Source organism: Hippichthys cyanospilos, chromosome 22, assembly GCF_059441005.1.
Source record: "Hippichthys cyanospilos isolate Australia breed blue-spotted pipefish chromosome 22, RoL_Hcya_1.0, whole genome shotgun sequence".
Taxonomy (NCBI): domain Eukaryota; kingdom Metazoa; phylum Chordata; class Actinopteri; order Syngnathiformes; family Syngnathidae; genus Hippichthys; species Hippichthys cyanospilos.
Window position 1 is genome coordinate 5,256,672 of NC_142390.1, and position 15,526 is coordinate 5,272,197.

At 41.0% G+C, this 15,526-nt stretch overlaps 2 protein-coding genes across 2 annotated transcripts in view; one reads left to right on the forward strand and one right to left on the reverse strand.

Annotated features, from left to right (window-relative positions):
- rerg (RAS-like, estrogen-regulated, growth inhibitor) overlaps positions 1–5,145 on the forward strand; it is a 17,044-nt gene extending 11,899 nt beyond the window's left edge. The window contains exons 3-5 of the mRNA XM_088406789.1: positions 148–204; positions 2,930–3,003; positions 3,602–5,145. Of these exons, the coding sequence (XP_088262915.1) occupies positions 148–204; positions 2,930–3,003; positions 3,602–4,012 (542 nt within the window). The 3' untranslated portion in view covers positions 4,013–5,145. The remainder of the gene's footprint in view (positions 1–147; positions 205–2,929; positions 3,004–3,601) is intronic.
- Positions 5,146–9,275: 4,130 nt separating this feature from the next.
- syn3 (synapsin III) overlaps positions 9,276–15,526 on the reverse strand; it is a 46,714-nt gene continuing 40,463 nt past the window's right edge. The window contains exons 11-14 of the mRNA XM_088406087.1: positions 14,028–14,159; positions 13,932–13,950; positions 13,698–13,854; positions 9,276–13,033 (exon numbers count right to left, since the gene is read on the reverse strand). Coding sequence (XP_088262213.1) covers positions 12,910–13,033; positions 13,698–13,854; positions 13,932–13,950; positions 14,028–14,159 — 432 coding nt within the window. The 3' untranslated portion in view covers positions 9,276–12,909. The remainder of the gene's footprint in view (positions 13,034–13,697; positions 13,855–13,931; positions 13,951–14,027; positions 14,160–15,526) is intronic.

Here is a 15,526-nt window from a genome sequence, read left to right on the forward strand (position 1 = left end):
AATACTAAACTTTTAAAATCGATTAGTATCTGGGACTGAATGTCTGGATTCTTAAAAAACGTGACAACACGTCCCTGGCATTGAATGAGTTTCCAATCATGAGTTGCAGCTTATGTCCTAATTAACTGTATCCGACCTGTTTTGCAGCGTTGGTGGTGAGGTTTTTGACTCGACGCTTCATCTGGGAGTACGACCCGACCCTCGGTAAGCGATCGCTATGAAAAGGGGAAAACAACAAAATCTAATAAGCATTAACCACACAGTCATTTGCAGTTTATTATCCAAACTCATTAAAATATCTCATCGGCGCGCCTCAATGAGGTCTTCATGCCATGCATTAAGAAGTCCAATACAAACACATTTGTAGCATCCCACTTTATTTATTAATGCCAAATTGGACAACATGCATAATACATTCATTGCACATCCATTAATGTGTTGTGTCCATTTCGCCTCAGCAAAGTTAGCACATCATTGAAAATGGCGGCAAAGTGAGGACACTCGGACTTAGTTGGGTAGCTTGAATGAGTCCAAAGCTAGTGAGCAAAACCAATGTCCACTACCAGGGACATAAATAGTACAATACTACAGTTTATCGCAGAAGAGCTTCCAAGAGCAGAAAAGAGACATTGAGGAGCGTCTGGGGAATAAGAGCACTTTGGAGGGTGTCCAAACATGCTGTCAGTAAATCAACCCGTGTTGAGTGCTGCTCTTAGAAGCGCATGATTACGCAGAGCGCTCGCAACTGACGACTGGCAAAATATCTCCCATGAAGCGCGCAGCCTGGATGATTATCCGATTAGCGCGTATTTAAGTGTTGCCCCTGCGTGTTCGCTGCCAGGAGACACAAAAAGCAGCCAATTAAATCTTTGTTTTTGCTTACGCGTTCGTCAGCTGTTCACAAAAAAATGGACAAATTAGCAGCGGGGAATGCAGATATTTGCTGCTGCGGCCTCGAAAGACAAGCTGAATTAAAATAGCATAAATAAGTGTATGAATTAACCATGTTGGCCCAATTGAATTGCATCAAGGTTTTAGGTTGTTAGAAAAACATCTTGTGTCACACAGTCATATATTGTACATAATAGATATATAAACAAGGAGGAACTAAGTTTAGCCTGGGTTGTTAGTGGAAATGTCCAATTCATTTATTACCAAAGGTAATGTTGCAAAATGAGCTTAATTTGAAAGTGTTTTGGAAACATAGTTCTGCTCTTGTCCTGATAGCTCACAACCACCAAGCCGGTGTCCCGCGGCACGTAAACACAACGGGCGCCGTCAGCAGCCGACAGAGCGATGGCTCTAGAAATAGGACGTCTCGCAGGACACGAGCTCGGCCCATTCTCCTCCTCAGCCTTAGGCCAAACAAATAAATCCCCATGCCGCCGCCTCCGCCTGACATCCCATTGACGTCACTTAAGATGAAGCACCTGGGGCTTGGCGGACCCGCCGTGCCGACGCTTCAGACATTTTAAAACTCCACCAAAATACACACAAACACACACTTACGTGCATATATAAATAAACACATATAGACACATACAAATCCACGCATATATACACTAATATATATATATATATATATATATATATACACTAATATATATATATATATATATATATATATATATATATATATATATATATATATATATATATATATATATATATATATATATATATATATATATATATATATATATATATATATATATATTAGTGTATATATATGTGTGTATATATATATATATATATATATATATATATATATATATATATATATATATATACACTAATATATATATATTAGTGTATATATATGTATATATATATATATATATGTATATATATATATATATATATATATATATATATATATATATACATATATATATACACACATATATATACACTAATATATATATATATATATATATATATATATATATATATATATATATATATTAGTGTATATATATATATATATATATATATATATATATTAGTGTATATATGCGTGGATTTGTATGTGTCTATATGTGTTTATTTATATATGCACGTAAGTGTGTGTTTGTGTGTATTTTGGTGGAGTTTTAAAATGTCTGAAGCGTCGGCACATATATATACACATATATGTGTATATATATATATATATATATATATATATATATATATATATATATAAGTTAAACAATACTTCATAGTCCAATTTACGTGGTTTATTTTAAGCTCCGATTCGACAGTGTGCGATTATTACATAATGTTCCTTTAGCGTGCTAGTACACATTTGGAGCCAAGTGGTTTCTGGACTATGAGTCGTCTCTCAAGCTAAGACAGGCAGAGCATTTAAAAGGCGAACCTTTCAAGCCCACTGCAAGCTGTTTAAAGTAGCTGGCCGCCGAAGATATTGGCGATGAAGAAAGTTTACGAGCCTTCGCTTCAAAGTTCTGGAACGTGGAAGGAGAGCTTAAAGGAGACAAAAAAGTCACTGTGTTTCAAAGTTGTTTGATTGAAACGTTTCATTGAAATCCCCTCAAACATCCTCTAACCGAGAATTTTCCGTCTTTGTGATATTTTTGATGAACCAGAAAAAAAAAACCCGATTATATAGACATTATTGTCTTTGTCCCGACGTCAAATGCATGACGCACTACAGCCGGTAAAGACAACAAAAAGTGAGCGCAGAATCACAAAGAGAAAACACTATCCAAATCCCCTCCCGTTGAGATATTTTACGCTAAATCCCGGGAACATTCTCTATATTACAAGGACGTGTGTTTACACAGATGTGCTTTTACAAGGGGGTCGATTCAAGCACATTGCCTGACAAGCTTGAATGCTTTTTATACTTTTGTAGAGCGACAATACATTACCGTAAAGAGAACTGAACTGAGAGGGAAAAAATGTAGATCTTTTTTGTGCCCTACAGAATCCACCTATCGTCATCAAGCCAATATTGATGATGAGGTTGTTACCATGGAGATACTGGACACAGCAGGCCAGGTGAGACTGATGTCCAGAGGTCATCCATTTCAAATGGACATAAAAAAACAATTTTCAAAACCAAAAAAGTTTGAACCAGCGACTAGATCAGAGGTGCCCAAAATAGGGCCCGGGGGGGCCATTTGCAGCCCTCCACCCACATTTTAGCGCCCTGCTAAATACTGTAGATAGATAGATAGATAGATAGATAGATAGATAGATAGATAGATAGATAGATAGATAAGTCTTCATCCATGCCCCAAACAGAGGGTGTGACTCAAGTCTGGGAAAAAAAAATCCCTGCACATACATCCTATTGTCCTGTACACAAATAATTTTAAATATTCAGGAAATATTTACAGGATATAACCCAATTCATTCCTTTTTTATCGGCACGTTTAGTGAGGAATGAATTTGGGGCCACAAAATGGCCCCCATGCCACAGATTAGACCCCCACGCGTTAGCAGTGCACCTTTAAGAGGCGGGACCCGAGAATCTGCAAGTGAGCTGCGGCCGCATTCAAATAAACCTCTGAAAACGAGAGCCGCCGTCGCTCGGTTTTTGAAACGGGATAAGGAACGTCCGAGTCGTCGTCTTAACCGGGCCCGTCGTCCTCAGGAGGACAACCAGCAGAGGGAAGGCCACATGCGTTGGGGCGACTGCTTCATGGTGGTCTACGACATCACCGACCGGGGGAGCTTCGAGGACGTGGCGCCGCTGCGGAGCCTTCTGGAAGAGGTGAAGAAGCCCAAGAACGTGCCCCTGGTCCTGGTGGGCAACAAGTGCGACCTGGACCACGCCCGGCAGGTGAGCACCGAGGAGGGCGAGCGGCTGGCCGGCGAGATGGCCTGCGCCTTCTACGAGTGCTCGGCGTGCGCCGACCGGGGCGGCGCCGTGGCCGAGGCCTTCCACGAGCTGTGCCGCGAGGTGCGGCGCCGTAAAGCCGTGCAGGGCAAGGCCCGGCGCCGCAGCTCCACCACGCACGTCAAGCAGGCCATCAACAAGATGCTGACCAAGATCAGCAGCTAGGGGGCCAAAAAAAAAATCTTATGTATCGTAATTATTCACTGTTGATTGTCTGCCTGGACGGGACTGCGCTAGCTCTGCCTTTTTTCACCGAAAAGTGCAATATATCACGCCTCTCCGGAAAAGTCCGATAACCAATGGTGGGCTACGTTCCAGTCAATCCCACAGTAAGGGACAGAGACACGCAATGTCACCGGATGTTCATCCGTCTCCATTGAAGTCAATAAGTGAGTCGCCACTGCGCATAATTCTGATCGAGCGTTCAGGACGGCCAAACGGGTTGGCGCTCTCTTTCCTATCTGTAGGAATTTGCAGCGCTAGACAGTAGATGTGCGTCAAGTATAATGTTAAAAAAAAAAAGTAGCATGATTGTTACGCCCAAAGAAAGACTTGGCGTCACCGCCTGCCTGATTAGATCATTGGTGTCCAAGTCCAGTCCTCGAGGGCCGGTATCTTACGTGTTTTCCGGTTTTCTCTTTGCAACACTCCTAAATCAAATCATTAGCTTATTAGCAAGCTCTGCAGGAGCTTGAGAATGATCCTAATCATTTGAATCAGGTGTGTTGGAGAGAGAAGGTTCGAAAACATGCGGGATACCGGCCATCAAGGACTGGAGTTGAACTCGAGTTGAAAACAGTAGCGCCTTACGATACGAATGAGCTGACTTGAGAGCTTTAGGAGAGCCAGCCAATTCATGTGTCCACCGTGATGGACATTAGCATTTGGTCTCAATCCTTGAAAAATGATCAATAATCAATTAATCAATTCCTATTAATGTTAATTATGCGATGCCTCCATTACATCACATGATTAACTTCAATGTTAAAAATGATGCGACATTTTCTTCGAATGGAGGAAAGTTTGAGTCCAGAATAACAACAGTCAAACCGGTACCCAAACGCACCACAGGGTAGCAAACAGAACCAAAGCTCGGAATTGGTGGCGTCCATTTTAACATAGCTCACACTCCAGGGATGTCCGAACTTTTTTGCTGATTTGGACAGTATAGAAGCCTTATGGACTGCTGCTGCATCCTAGCTAACATGTACAGTATGTAATTGCTCAAATGTTTGTTTTTTCTGTGTGTGACCTGTCCAAATGATGTGGCCTTCATTAAAAATGAAATACACACCCTATCTGGTTTAATTTACTTAAATAATACAAAGTACTGAAGTAATCAAGAATTTTACTATCGCCGATTAGGTGCTAAGAACTAAATATCTCCAGAAGAAACACGTTCCATGATTGCAGATGGCGCCGAGACTAATCAGCGGTGACTGAGTGGTGAATAAGTCATTAAAAAAAAAAAAAAAAACTCCACAAAAGTTGTGATTGGCGTCATGGTTTGTGATTTCAGCTTGTGTTTTCTTCACACAGCAATCACGGCGGACGTCACCAGCAGGAAGCCCGCTTGTTATTATTGATTAGTTAATTTTCGCCTGTGCCACGTTAACAAATGACACCGCTAGAAATTCACAAGACAACTTGGATGTGCTAACCTTGATATTGGATGTCATTTAGAATATGTAAATTAGGCCAACCCAAATGAATAAATGAGATGTGTAGTTGGACCGGAAGGAGGTCTGAGAAGGTGCAGGTTCCTGTCTGCTCTCCTCGCGAGAAAAAGCGAGTTGTCTTATTTCTGGTTCGTTGTTTATTACATGTTCTCGGGGGGACGACGAGTGTCTCCAGCGTGCAGGGAACTCACAAAAGATTTATCTGGTCTAGTTTCCTATTTGTAGAAGGACTCATGGGCAAAATTAGCTCCATGTTAATTTGGGCTCATGTTGATAAACAACCCTGAGAGAGTTTTGATAGACAGATGGCAGGAGTGGAAAAAAAAACTCCCAGCAAGATGATAAAAGTGCTTTCCTGTGGACTTTATTTTTTTTATGCTTCCCACTTGATGACATTTTTCCATTATGAGACAGAAAGAATGGAATTTGAGTTTGCTAAAAGCCCTGCAGAGAGGAGTAATGTTCCCCTCATAAACATGTACTTCTTTTTTTTTTTTTTTTTTTTTACCTCTTGCAAACAACACGTCGTTCTTCTTGAGGCGGCTGACATGTTAAAGTCGACTTGAAGTCCACCGCCTCGCTCTACAGGGCAAGTGCATCCATTTTGACTTTAAGGTCGCAATGTGAACATGTTTTTTTTGCCTGGACAACGCGGGTGACGTTTTTTAACTGGAACATTTTGTGCGCTTCTAAGAGAACTTGAGTTGTTATCGTGGGAGGAACAATAGGATATCATTTTCACTTTTGATGATTCACTTTGTCAAATGGCTGGTGGAACTTAGTAGAGCACATCGGGGTTATTAACTTTCTCTCAGGTACTGGTTAGTGCTCAAGTCTTCCATTTTGATACAAACTAGAAAAAAATACATTCATCGCAATGCAAGGCTGTTTTTTATGGTTTCATGTGGATTTGCATATATTAAACAAAATACTCATTTTCAACGCTTAAAACATAAAATATCAAAACGCCTTTTTTTCAAGAAACAAACACTAAATCTGTATTTTCTCTCAAAAAAGTTTCAAAGTGGAACAATTTACGTACGATATATCATGCTTGCATTATAAGGCGCATAGAAGAGAAGATAGAGCAGTGGCTGGCATTGCATTATGCATCCACTAGATGGAGCCGCGCTAAAGGGAATGTCAACAAAACAATCAGATAAGTCAGTCAAACTTTTCTATTAGAAATGAAGAATAAAGATGTTTTGTGGAAAGCACGACCTGAAGAATGGGGAAAAAATACAACTTGATTACATTAAAAGGCGGTTTAGATCAATGCAAAGAGCTTAAAAGAATACAATTATAATTCAATTAAATATGAAATTTCAATTTTTATATTTTGCTGATTTAAAATCAGTTTGATTCATTCTTTTACAAATATTTCCCAAAATAAAATGCTTCAAAATTGGAGCATGTATAGCATTCAAACTAGGTGTTATAAAAAAATATATATTTTCTCGTCCCCTCAAAAATGAAAACACAGTTTTTGAGCAGTATAAGGCGCATCGAGTTATAAGGCGGACGCTCAGCTTTTGAGAAAATTGAAGGCTTTTAGGTGCGCCTATCGTGTGAAAAATGCGGTTATTTTAACCAGCCTCTGGTAAGTCACTGTTTTGAATGCATTAAAAAAAATAAAAAAAAAATCACCCTTTCAAAAATTAAATATCTCCTGTCAATCATCTTATTTCGATACATGAGAGGAAACAGTTTGAATATTTTTTTTTACCTTTGTTTGCAAAGAATCATGATAGTTTCCATGACAACCAGTCTGTCTTTCCAGTGGTTTAAAGGTAGGTCTGAGACTCGCAGGTGATGAGAACGCCGTGCACCCATTTAACTGTAGAAAAGCAAAATGGAAGCTACTGCTCACAAGTACACCTCCATGTAGTTCATAAGGCCCTTAAAATAGTGACGATGATACAAAATCCACTCGCCGGTATCATTTTCAGTTTCAAAACATCCATCGAAATTTTTAAAAAATTGTTGCGCTTTTTTTTCCCCTTTTCACCGCTTGCCGAATCATTTGTCCGTTGCTAAGAAACAAGATGAAACAATGTCTCGTATGCGGTATCAGAATTGTTTGGGCAGTGTGAAAAGGCGAAGCGTGCGTCACAGAGTTAGTAACATTCAAAGCGTCGCGCACTTACGTAACGTCAAAGCGGCTTCGAGGACTAATTATTGTGTCAGCACTGAAGCAAACTTGAAGGACAACTCGGGAGCGGGGAGACCTCCACAAGGCCAAACAATCCCAAAGCTGATGTGCACCATGAATGCTTGCTTTCTGTATCAGCCTGAATGTTCATTGAATGAAAAGATGTTAATATAAAAAAATGACATAAATAAATGGGGAGGTCGCGTGGGAAAGCAACAAGAGACAGAAGAGGCTTCAGGTTGGCGCCTGCGGGCAGGCAGGGACCTGCGACCCAATTGGACATTCCAAACTTGACAATGTAAGAAGAATCACAGTAGCGGCAGATTAGCATCACGCCGCCAGTGCGGCAAGACGTCTGGTATGCGAGGAAACAAGAGTGAACAGCGGGACAGGAGATGGACAGATAGAAGACAGGGGAAGGTCCTCTGCACGGCGGCACATCAAGCTCATGTTCATGTTTGAACAGAATTTTTCCTCGGTGCTCACACAATTCCTAAATTAGCAAGAGACCAATTTTTTTCCACATATCTGAATAACATGGATTTTGACTCATTATGAAAAGGAAAAGACGGCTTGACTTATCACCTTCAGGCCTTGGATGTATGCTTGAACAAGCCGGTATGGATGTTGGCAGGTGGGGGGGAGAAACAGCGAAGGTAATTCCAGACGCTGATCTCACAAGTCATCACTTGGGTAAAGAACATCCCAAGTAAGATGATGAGCAAATCATCTCCGTTTGATATTTCTGTAACAAGGTGTACTTTTTTTTTTGCCCTTTGAATCAGCAAATTTTCACTAGCTAGGTGAACCCATAGCTAAAAAGTGCCCCTTGTGACAGAAATATGTTTTGGGGTAACTAATATGAGCTCTTGAAGTTTACAGATCTGAGAAATGTGAGAAACTCTTTGAAATAAAAAGGCCTTTTTGTACTAAAAAGCCAACGATCGTGTGTATTTATTATAACAATCATAAAGAATTATAAATTCATGCTGAACAGTTCTCAAAAAAGTCAGTTAGCTAGTTAGTTAGCTAGCTATAGTTATACTGTGGCTCAGTCAGCTTGTTTGATCTGTACTAAGGTCAAGTTTTTTTGGGTGGGCATAAAGTTTGCCATAATTTTCAGTTTCATATCGCAAGGCCTGATTTAAAGAAAAACATTTCCATCTTGTTAGAGAAATATAATTTGGGGGGTTTAATACAAGTTCCTGAAATTTACACGTTTATCCGAGAAACGTTTTATTTTTTCAAAGGTCATTAGACTGCAACGTCAGCAGTAGATAAAAATGACCCGATGTTATGTCCAGCCAGTCATGACATCATCTCACAATCTTCTGACATATTTATGACTAAATGTGTTTTGTATTGTACAATAAATATTAGAGCTTATTTCACAGCTTGAGGTGGAGCACATAAAAAAAGTCCGAAGGGCCGAGTTTCATGCCAGAAGGAATAAAACACAATACATGAAGCATGGTATTTGCAAAATATTTCTAAATAAAATGCAACTGGAGGCTTCTCTCGGAATGACCATAAATGGTGAAAAGATTTCCAATCTCCCATGTACGTGTGAAGTAGAAAAGTGCAACCCGTAGCCAGGTCTTGTAAAAGTTGTCACTTTTATTAACAGAAGTCGGAAAGTCGGGACGAAAAAGTACAGGGGGAAAAAAAAAAAAAGAAACGATATTGGGGAAATTACAGGAACACATGAGATGCATGGCACTTCTCACAAGTAAATACGCACACGTGACGACCACACCTGAGGCACACAAGTAGGATTGGGATTCATGCCACATTTACACCAATATACAGAAGAAGAATACACCGAAAGTAGATGTGATACCCATCCCGCACTCAACAGAGAGAAAGAGAAAACGGTCCATGGACTATTCTGCAAATACAACGAGAACATTTCGCCCTGGCACTCAGGGCAAGGTTACATTTTTTTTTCTGAAGTCTCTGCGGCTGCATATTTCATCCGAGCTTCATCAGAATCCAAAATCAAAAGCGAGTATTGCCGCCGATGTTCTCATGTGACCTCTCGTCATCTCCCATCATATGTCATTATCACGTCGAGAAATTGATTTCCCGCCCGCTTCCATTAGTCGCCATGGGGAAGGCGCCCATGATGGAAACGCGAGTCATTTTAATGAGCGCTAATGAAGAAATGTGGCGTTCGTGTCACTGCTGCATGAGCGAAAGGAGCAACAGCCGATTTCAATTAGCGAGAGCGCGCTGTCAATTCATACATATCAGGCGAGTCGACTGCCTAAATCCACAGTGGGAAAAAAACTGATGTTTATTAGCTATTATGCCGGTGCAAAAGAAATAAATACAAATTTTCTCTTATACGATCTAAAACCGATTGACCTCCAACCCTTTCAAAAAAATAAAAAATAAAAAAAATACATATACATATATATATATATATATATATATATATATATATATATATATATATATATATATATATAAAATAAAACAAATAACATGTAATAAAGAAAATAAATAGAACACAATTGTATATATATGTATCTGACCCCCCATCCCTGCAAAAATATTGCATATTAAATGGGAGACAATGGAAGGAAAGAGCAGCTGTCAACAATGCCCCCTGGTGCGCATGTTGTCTCGACAAATAGTCTTCTTGAGCTTTTATAAGCTTCCTTTCATGCAACCGGCGAAACCAAAAACGTCTAGATGCAGATTTTCTGAGCACCCCGGGCACTAAACCAGCTGGTTCGCCAAACGCCAAATACTCCGAACAAGAAAGGGCAACACTTTATCTCAAGGCGCCGCTGTAATTTAATTCAATATGTAAATTAATAGCATCACTGATCTGATTCTAGTCGATGCAATTCTACTTTGAAGTGAAACGTTCAAGGAGCCTAGGAATATTCAAACTCCAGTTTGACACAGTGTAAAAATATCACGCTTTGTCACTACGCCGCATAACATAATCCTTCCCGTCACTGGAGAAAAGCAGGAGGATGTTTATCATCCGCTCATCAACTAAAAGGAACATTTCAAGGAACATTCTGGCAAATGAGCTGCGCTGTTTGCACCAGACGGCGGATATGACGTTTTTTGCGTGGCACATCCTCATAGTTTTTATATGGCTTTGTCACATTCCAGTATTTTTTTTTTTTTTTGACAGAAAGGACAACATGAAATACTTGAAAGGTGTCCTAAAATTCTAATTTGGTCCGTTTGACACAGTGCATAAGTTGATGAAATCAAAAGAATTGCAAGTATTATTTTGCCACAGGTTGACATGGGAGCATATTAAACACACTTTTTGAAGATTATGAAAACTGAAGATTTTGGCAGCCATAACCTAACACACAACATTTTAATTTCCTTTAGCCTAAACACATGTTAGCGCTGGGCAATAGTGAGGCTTCAATTAATTAATTTGATGACGAAAAATCTATTTTTAATGCTATCAATTTTACACAAATATGATTTAGGTGTCAAATTAAAAATATAATTAAAAAAATGATTAAATCTTAAATTATTACTTCCAAATCTGGTCAAGTTATGCACAAGCTAGGAATGTTACCCTGGCCTTATTATTACCAAACTTTTGTGAGGAAAAAAAACCCATTAACAGCTATTCAATGCTGCAGATTTCGCAGATGGGAATAATAATACAAAATAAAAGCTTTCTACGACATTTAGTTCTTGGATTGAAGCCTTTTGTCAACTACCGGTCCCACAATGCATAGCAAGAACTTTGCATTATGGGAGTCAGGCTAAGACACTCATTGAAAGTTGTTTGCTAGCGCCCCCCAGTGGTTCTTATTGGACCTTGTTTGCAAGTTGCCTTTGAAAGGATTAATGCCCAAAATTGACAGTACAGTATTTCCAATTTTGAATGGCAGTAAGCGAGCCTGACATGGGCTAAATTTGACATTTGCAAGGTGTACCTCTCAACCTCCCGTTTGCAAGCATTTAAAAAGGATCGAAGGACGGCATATTAAAAGTTGACATCTTTTGAGTATCTTTGCAATATTTTAGCCTCTTAGTGTTTTGTATGCTTTTCATTTAATATCACGCATCAAAAACATTTAAAAGCCCGAGTCGGGTCAAAATTTCCCCAAGATGTGAAATCAATTATTGTTGTAGCAAAATTTTCCACAAAATGTCAAAAAAAAAAATCTAATCTTTGAATTAATGTTTTCTTCAGGAGAAATCAATTCAAATCATCTAGAATGAGAGCAGAAAATTGAGATTTTTTTTTTTTTTTTTGGCCATATTGCCCAGCCCTAACGTGCGTGACATTTTTTTTTTTCCCTCCCACTCCCAAGCATTAGGCTTCTTGGTGAACAAAAAGAAGAGCCTACAAATATTCCCACAATTATTGCAAATAAGGACTTTTCATATTCGGTGGTAGTACTATTAATTGTTTACCACGCGCACACATACATTTGTACTGCTTCATGCATTATAACGAGATAAAAACACAAGTTCCATCGGAATCTTTTTGGGCTTATGGCATCACTCCCCCCTAGGTTGGAAAACCTTCAAGCGGCAAGAGGACGGAAGAGGATGGCGTTTGCACCTTTGCATCGACGCCACCCGGCGTGCGGCGGACATTTTGATTCACTTGGCTTTGAAAGCACTTTGGTAGGTAGAGGAGTCAAAACGCTGGTGATCCTCACGTACGGTGTTCCCCCGCATATTCGAGAATTTGCTTATTTGCCGTTTCGCTAGCTGTTAGCTTAGCCAAGGGACCGTCGTTGCATCTTTTGGCATTTCAAGAGCACTCGAAACCTCATCCGCTTTTCACCATGGGGTGAATAGCGGGGGAACACCTCAGTACACTTGAGTTGACTGGAATACCGTCAAATATTGCCACACGGACAGCCGCAAACTTAGCATTAAGAATCAATATTTTTCAACGCGCAAAACACGAGGTCATAACGAGAAGATTTCATATCAAACAGAAGACCTGGAATGCTTCGCTGAGCCAGGTGCAAAATAGCGACATGGTTTTGCTGAGAATTGCCAAGTGAAGCTCAAGACATTTAGAACAAAGTCAAGGAAAGGTGCAGAAGAAGTCGGAAAACGAAACATTTGAGGAGAATTTGACATCAAAAGTGTTGAAGGGAAGACACAGAACGCCCGGTTCAACCTTTCCAGTCACAAAGGACACGCAAGTGGAAGATGAAGCTGCAGATAGACAGGAAGCGGAAGGAGGAGGAGGAGGAGGAGGAGGAGGGTGAAGGCCCTCAGTCAGAGAAGAGGCTGGCGAAGGACTGGCGGAGGCTGCGGATGGTCTCCGCTTTGGCCTCGTCGTCGCTCACGTTGCCTCGCAAAGTCTCCGTGAAGGTGTTGGTCAGCGACTGCGATTTGCTGCGCGGTAAACGGAGCAGTGAACATTGGTGACCCCCCCCCATAAAAACAGTCTAGATCCTTCTGAGAGACTTCATTTCTATCATCGTGTCAACTCTAGTGGACATCTAATTTTGGGCTATATTTTTTCACTACTCAGTCCTGGTGTCCTCACTAGAGGACATCCTGGACTTTCCAATGGTGTCTCATGTTAACCATGGCGTTGGACTGAGACAAAATAGACATAACAGTGGACTGATTGGCTATCATTGCATTTGGCATAACCTCATTGGCTCCCGTTGTGGGTGGGAGGGCAGAGGGAAGACGTGAACATTTTTGGGGTCGATATTGTCGTAAAATTACTATTCCGTTTATTCACAGCTTTCGCCACCACAAACCTTTCTTTCCCCATGATGTAATTATTTTGGACTCAAGCTGTTACGGAACAAAACACGGAGAAAGTGCTGTGAATACTTTCCAGTTGAGCCACAGAAAATATAACAAGTTCCACTTCAAAAAAGACTGACTTTTACCCAATATTAATATTAACCACCAGGCGTTAACATTTAATTGAAATCGACTTTGCTGTGTTATTGTTGTGATCTAGAAAACCGTAATATTTAATCATTTTAAATACATATGATCTTAATGCATGTAAAAAGAAACCAACAAAGGCAATCCTTACTTGAGTTGAGGGGACTGTTTCTGAGCTCCGGGTGCGGAATTGTCAGGGATGGGTCCCGGCTGGAAAGACTGGCTGGGTGAGGTGGTGGCCGAGCGGGCCCGCTGCGGCGAACCTTGGGCCGACTGGGATGGTGATGCCGAGCCAGAGCGCTGTCCCCCTGGAAGTGGAACGTGCAAATGATGAGGAAAAAAACAACAACAAAAAAACCCTGCTTATCATGAACGGCATTCCTACCTCGTCTGGGTTGCGTGGTCTATCAAGGAAGTAAAAATGACAAAACACGGATTAGAAAACAACATGATAGTATTCATATTTGTAGGTATAACATGCCTTGACTGAAGATGGCGGCGGCGTGGAAACGCCCAGCAGCACCTGGGCCATTTTGTGGACGACCAGCTCAGTGATTAGTTGCTTATCCTCCTCCACGTGTTCACCAATCAGAGGCATCGAACTGTCCATCACCTGCGCGCACGCAAACGACAAGTTCACACTTTCTCCACTAGATGACAGTATAGCGCCGCGATAACATCCACCACGCATGAAAAAGAACGCAGGCCTCATTGCTCATTATAAACAGAGGTTTTATACGTAAAAGGTGTCTTGAAAATAGATGGAGCGATGTATGAAGGAAAATTATGGAAGCATGCGGAATGATTTGGAATCCTGAGGTTATTGGGAGAGAAAACGCTCAGTTGTGAACATTAAGAAGTAGCAAAAGAGGAAAAAAACTTTCTGCATTCACACAATTAAAATTTAAGCCACTAAACCATCAAGCAGTGTGGCTGATACTTTGACAGAATGTATTGCACATTAAACTGCAGCGACAAAATGTTGGGGCTAAAATAATAAAGACTGCTGTACCGCAAATATAAAACACACTTACTTTTTTCTATTCCATTTGAGAATTGATCTGTCAGCCGCATAAGTCGAATTTTGACCCACAGATGCGCATTTTTATATCAGCTGCATTTTTACTTTCAATACTGTAACCTGACGAGGGCAGACGTCATTTGGTGCCGCTAACAGTTGTTAGCTTGTCTTGTTAGCTGAGGTTATCACGGCATTATTTTCAATAAAAGAATCGAGCAGACTGAACCGCCGCCCGAGTCTGCCCCTGTTCACACACACGAATATTACTAAAACGAAGAGAATCATGTAAAAATTCATTTACGCACCACTAGGGGGCAGCCACACTGGCCTGTGAACATCCCTGCCGCATTTTAAAAACACGCTTGCTTTTACTTTGGCTTTTCCTGTGCCGCCGGTCCCCTTTGCAGGGGTTTGGTGACGGCATGGCACAATATTTTGGCCCGTTGAGTCATAACCGCGCCAGGCCCGAAGAACCGGCGCTAGCGCTGCCCCTCCAGCTTCAAATGGCGTGCGGTGGCAGCCTAAGCCGGGGATCCACCCTGCTGATTTATTAGGATCCAGAGTCAACCAGCGCGAGAGCGGGGCTCGCCAGCGGCCCTTCTGGGTTCTGGAAGCACAAGGCTGTTATTCTGCTCTTTAATTGAGCTGCTGTGTCTGGACAACGCGGGCCGCCGCATGGGAAAGTTCACCGTGCGCAACGGGAAGCGTGCCGTGCAGGCACGGAAGTCGCTCGCTTCATGGAGGGGATTACTCACTCTCCAATGAAAATAAAAACACGCGCATGGAAAAAAGTTGCAGTCGAAATGATAATTACCTTTACAGGCGCGTTTCATTGCAGACATATTTCATGATTTCACTCGTAGTAATGGCGTGGAGGCCTGAACGCGTGACTCCTCCGAGCAGAAGTGGCAAAACGGAAAATGGATGGATTTTGCGCCTTAACAAATATTCTGCAAGGA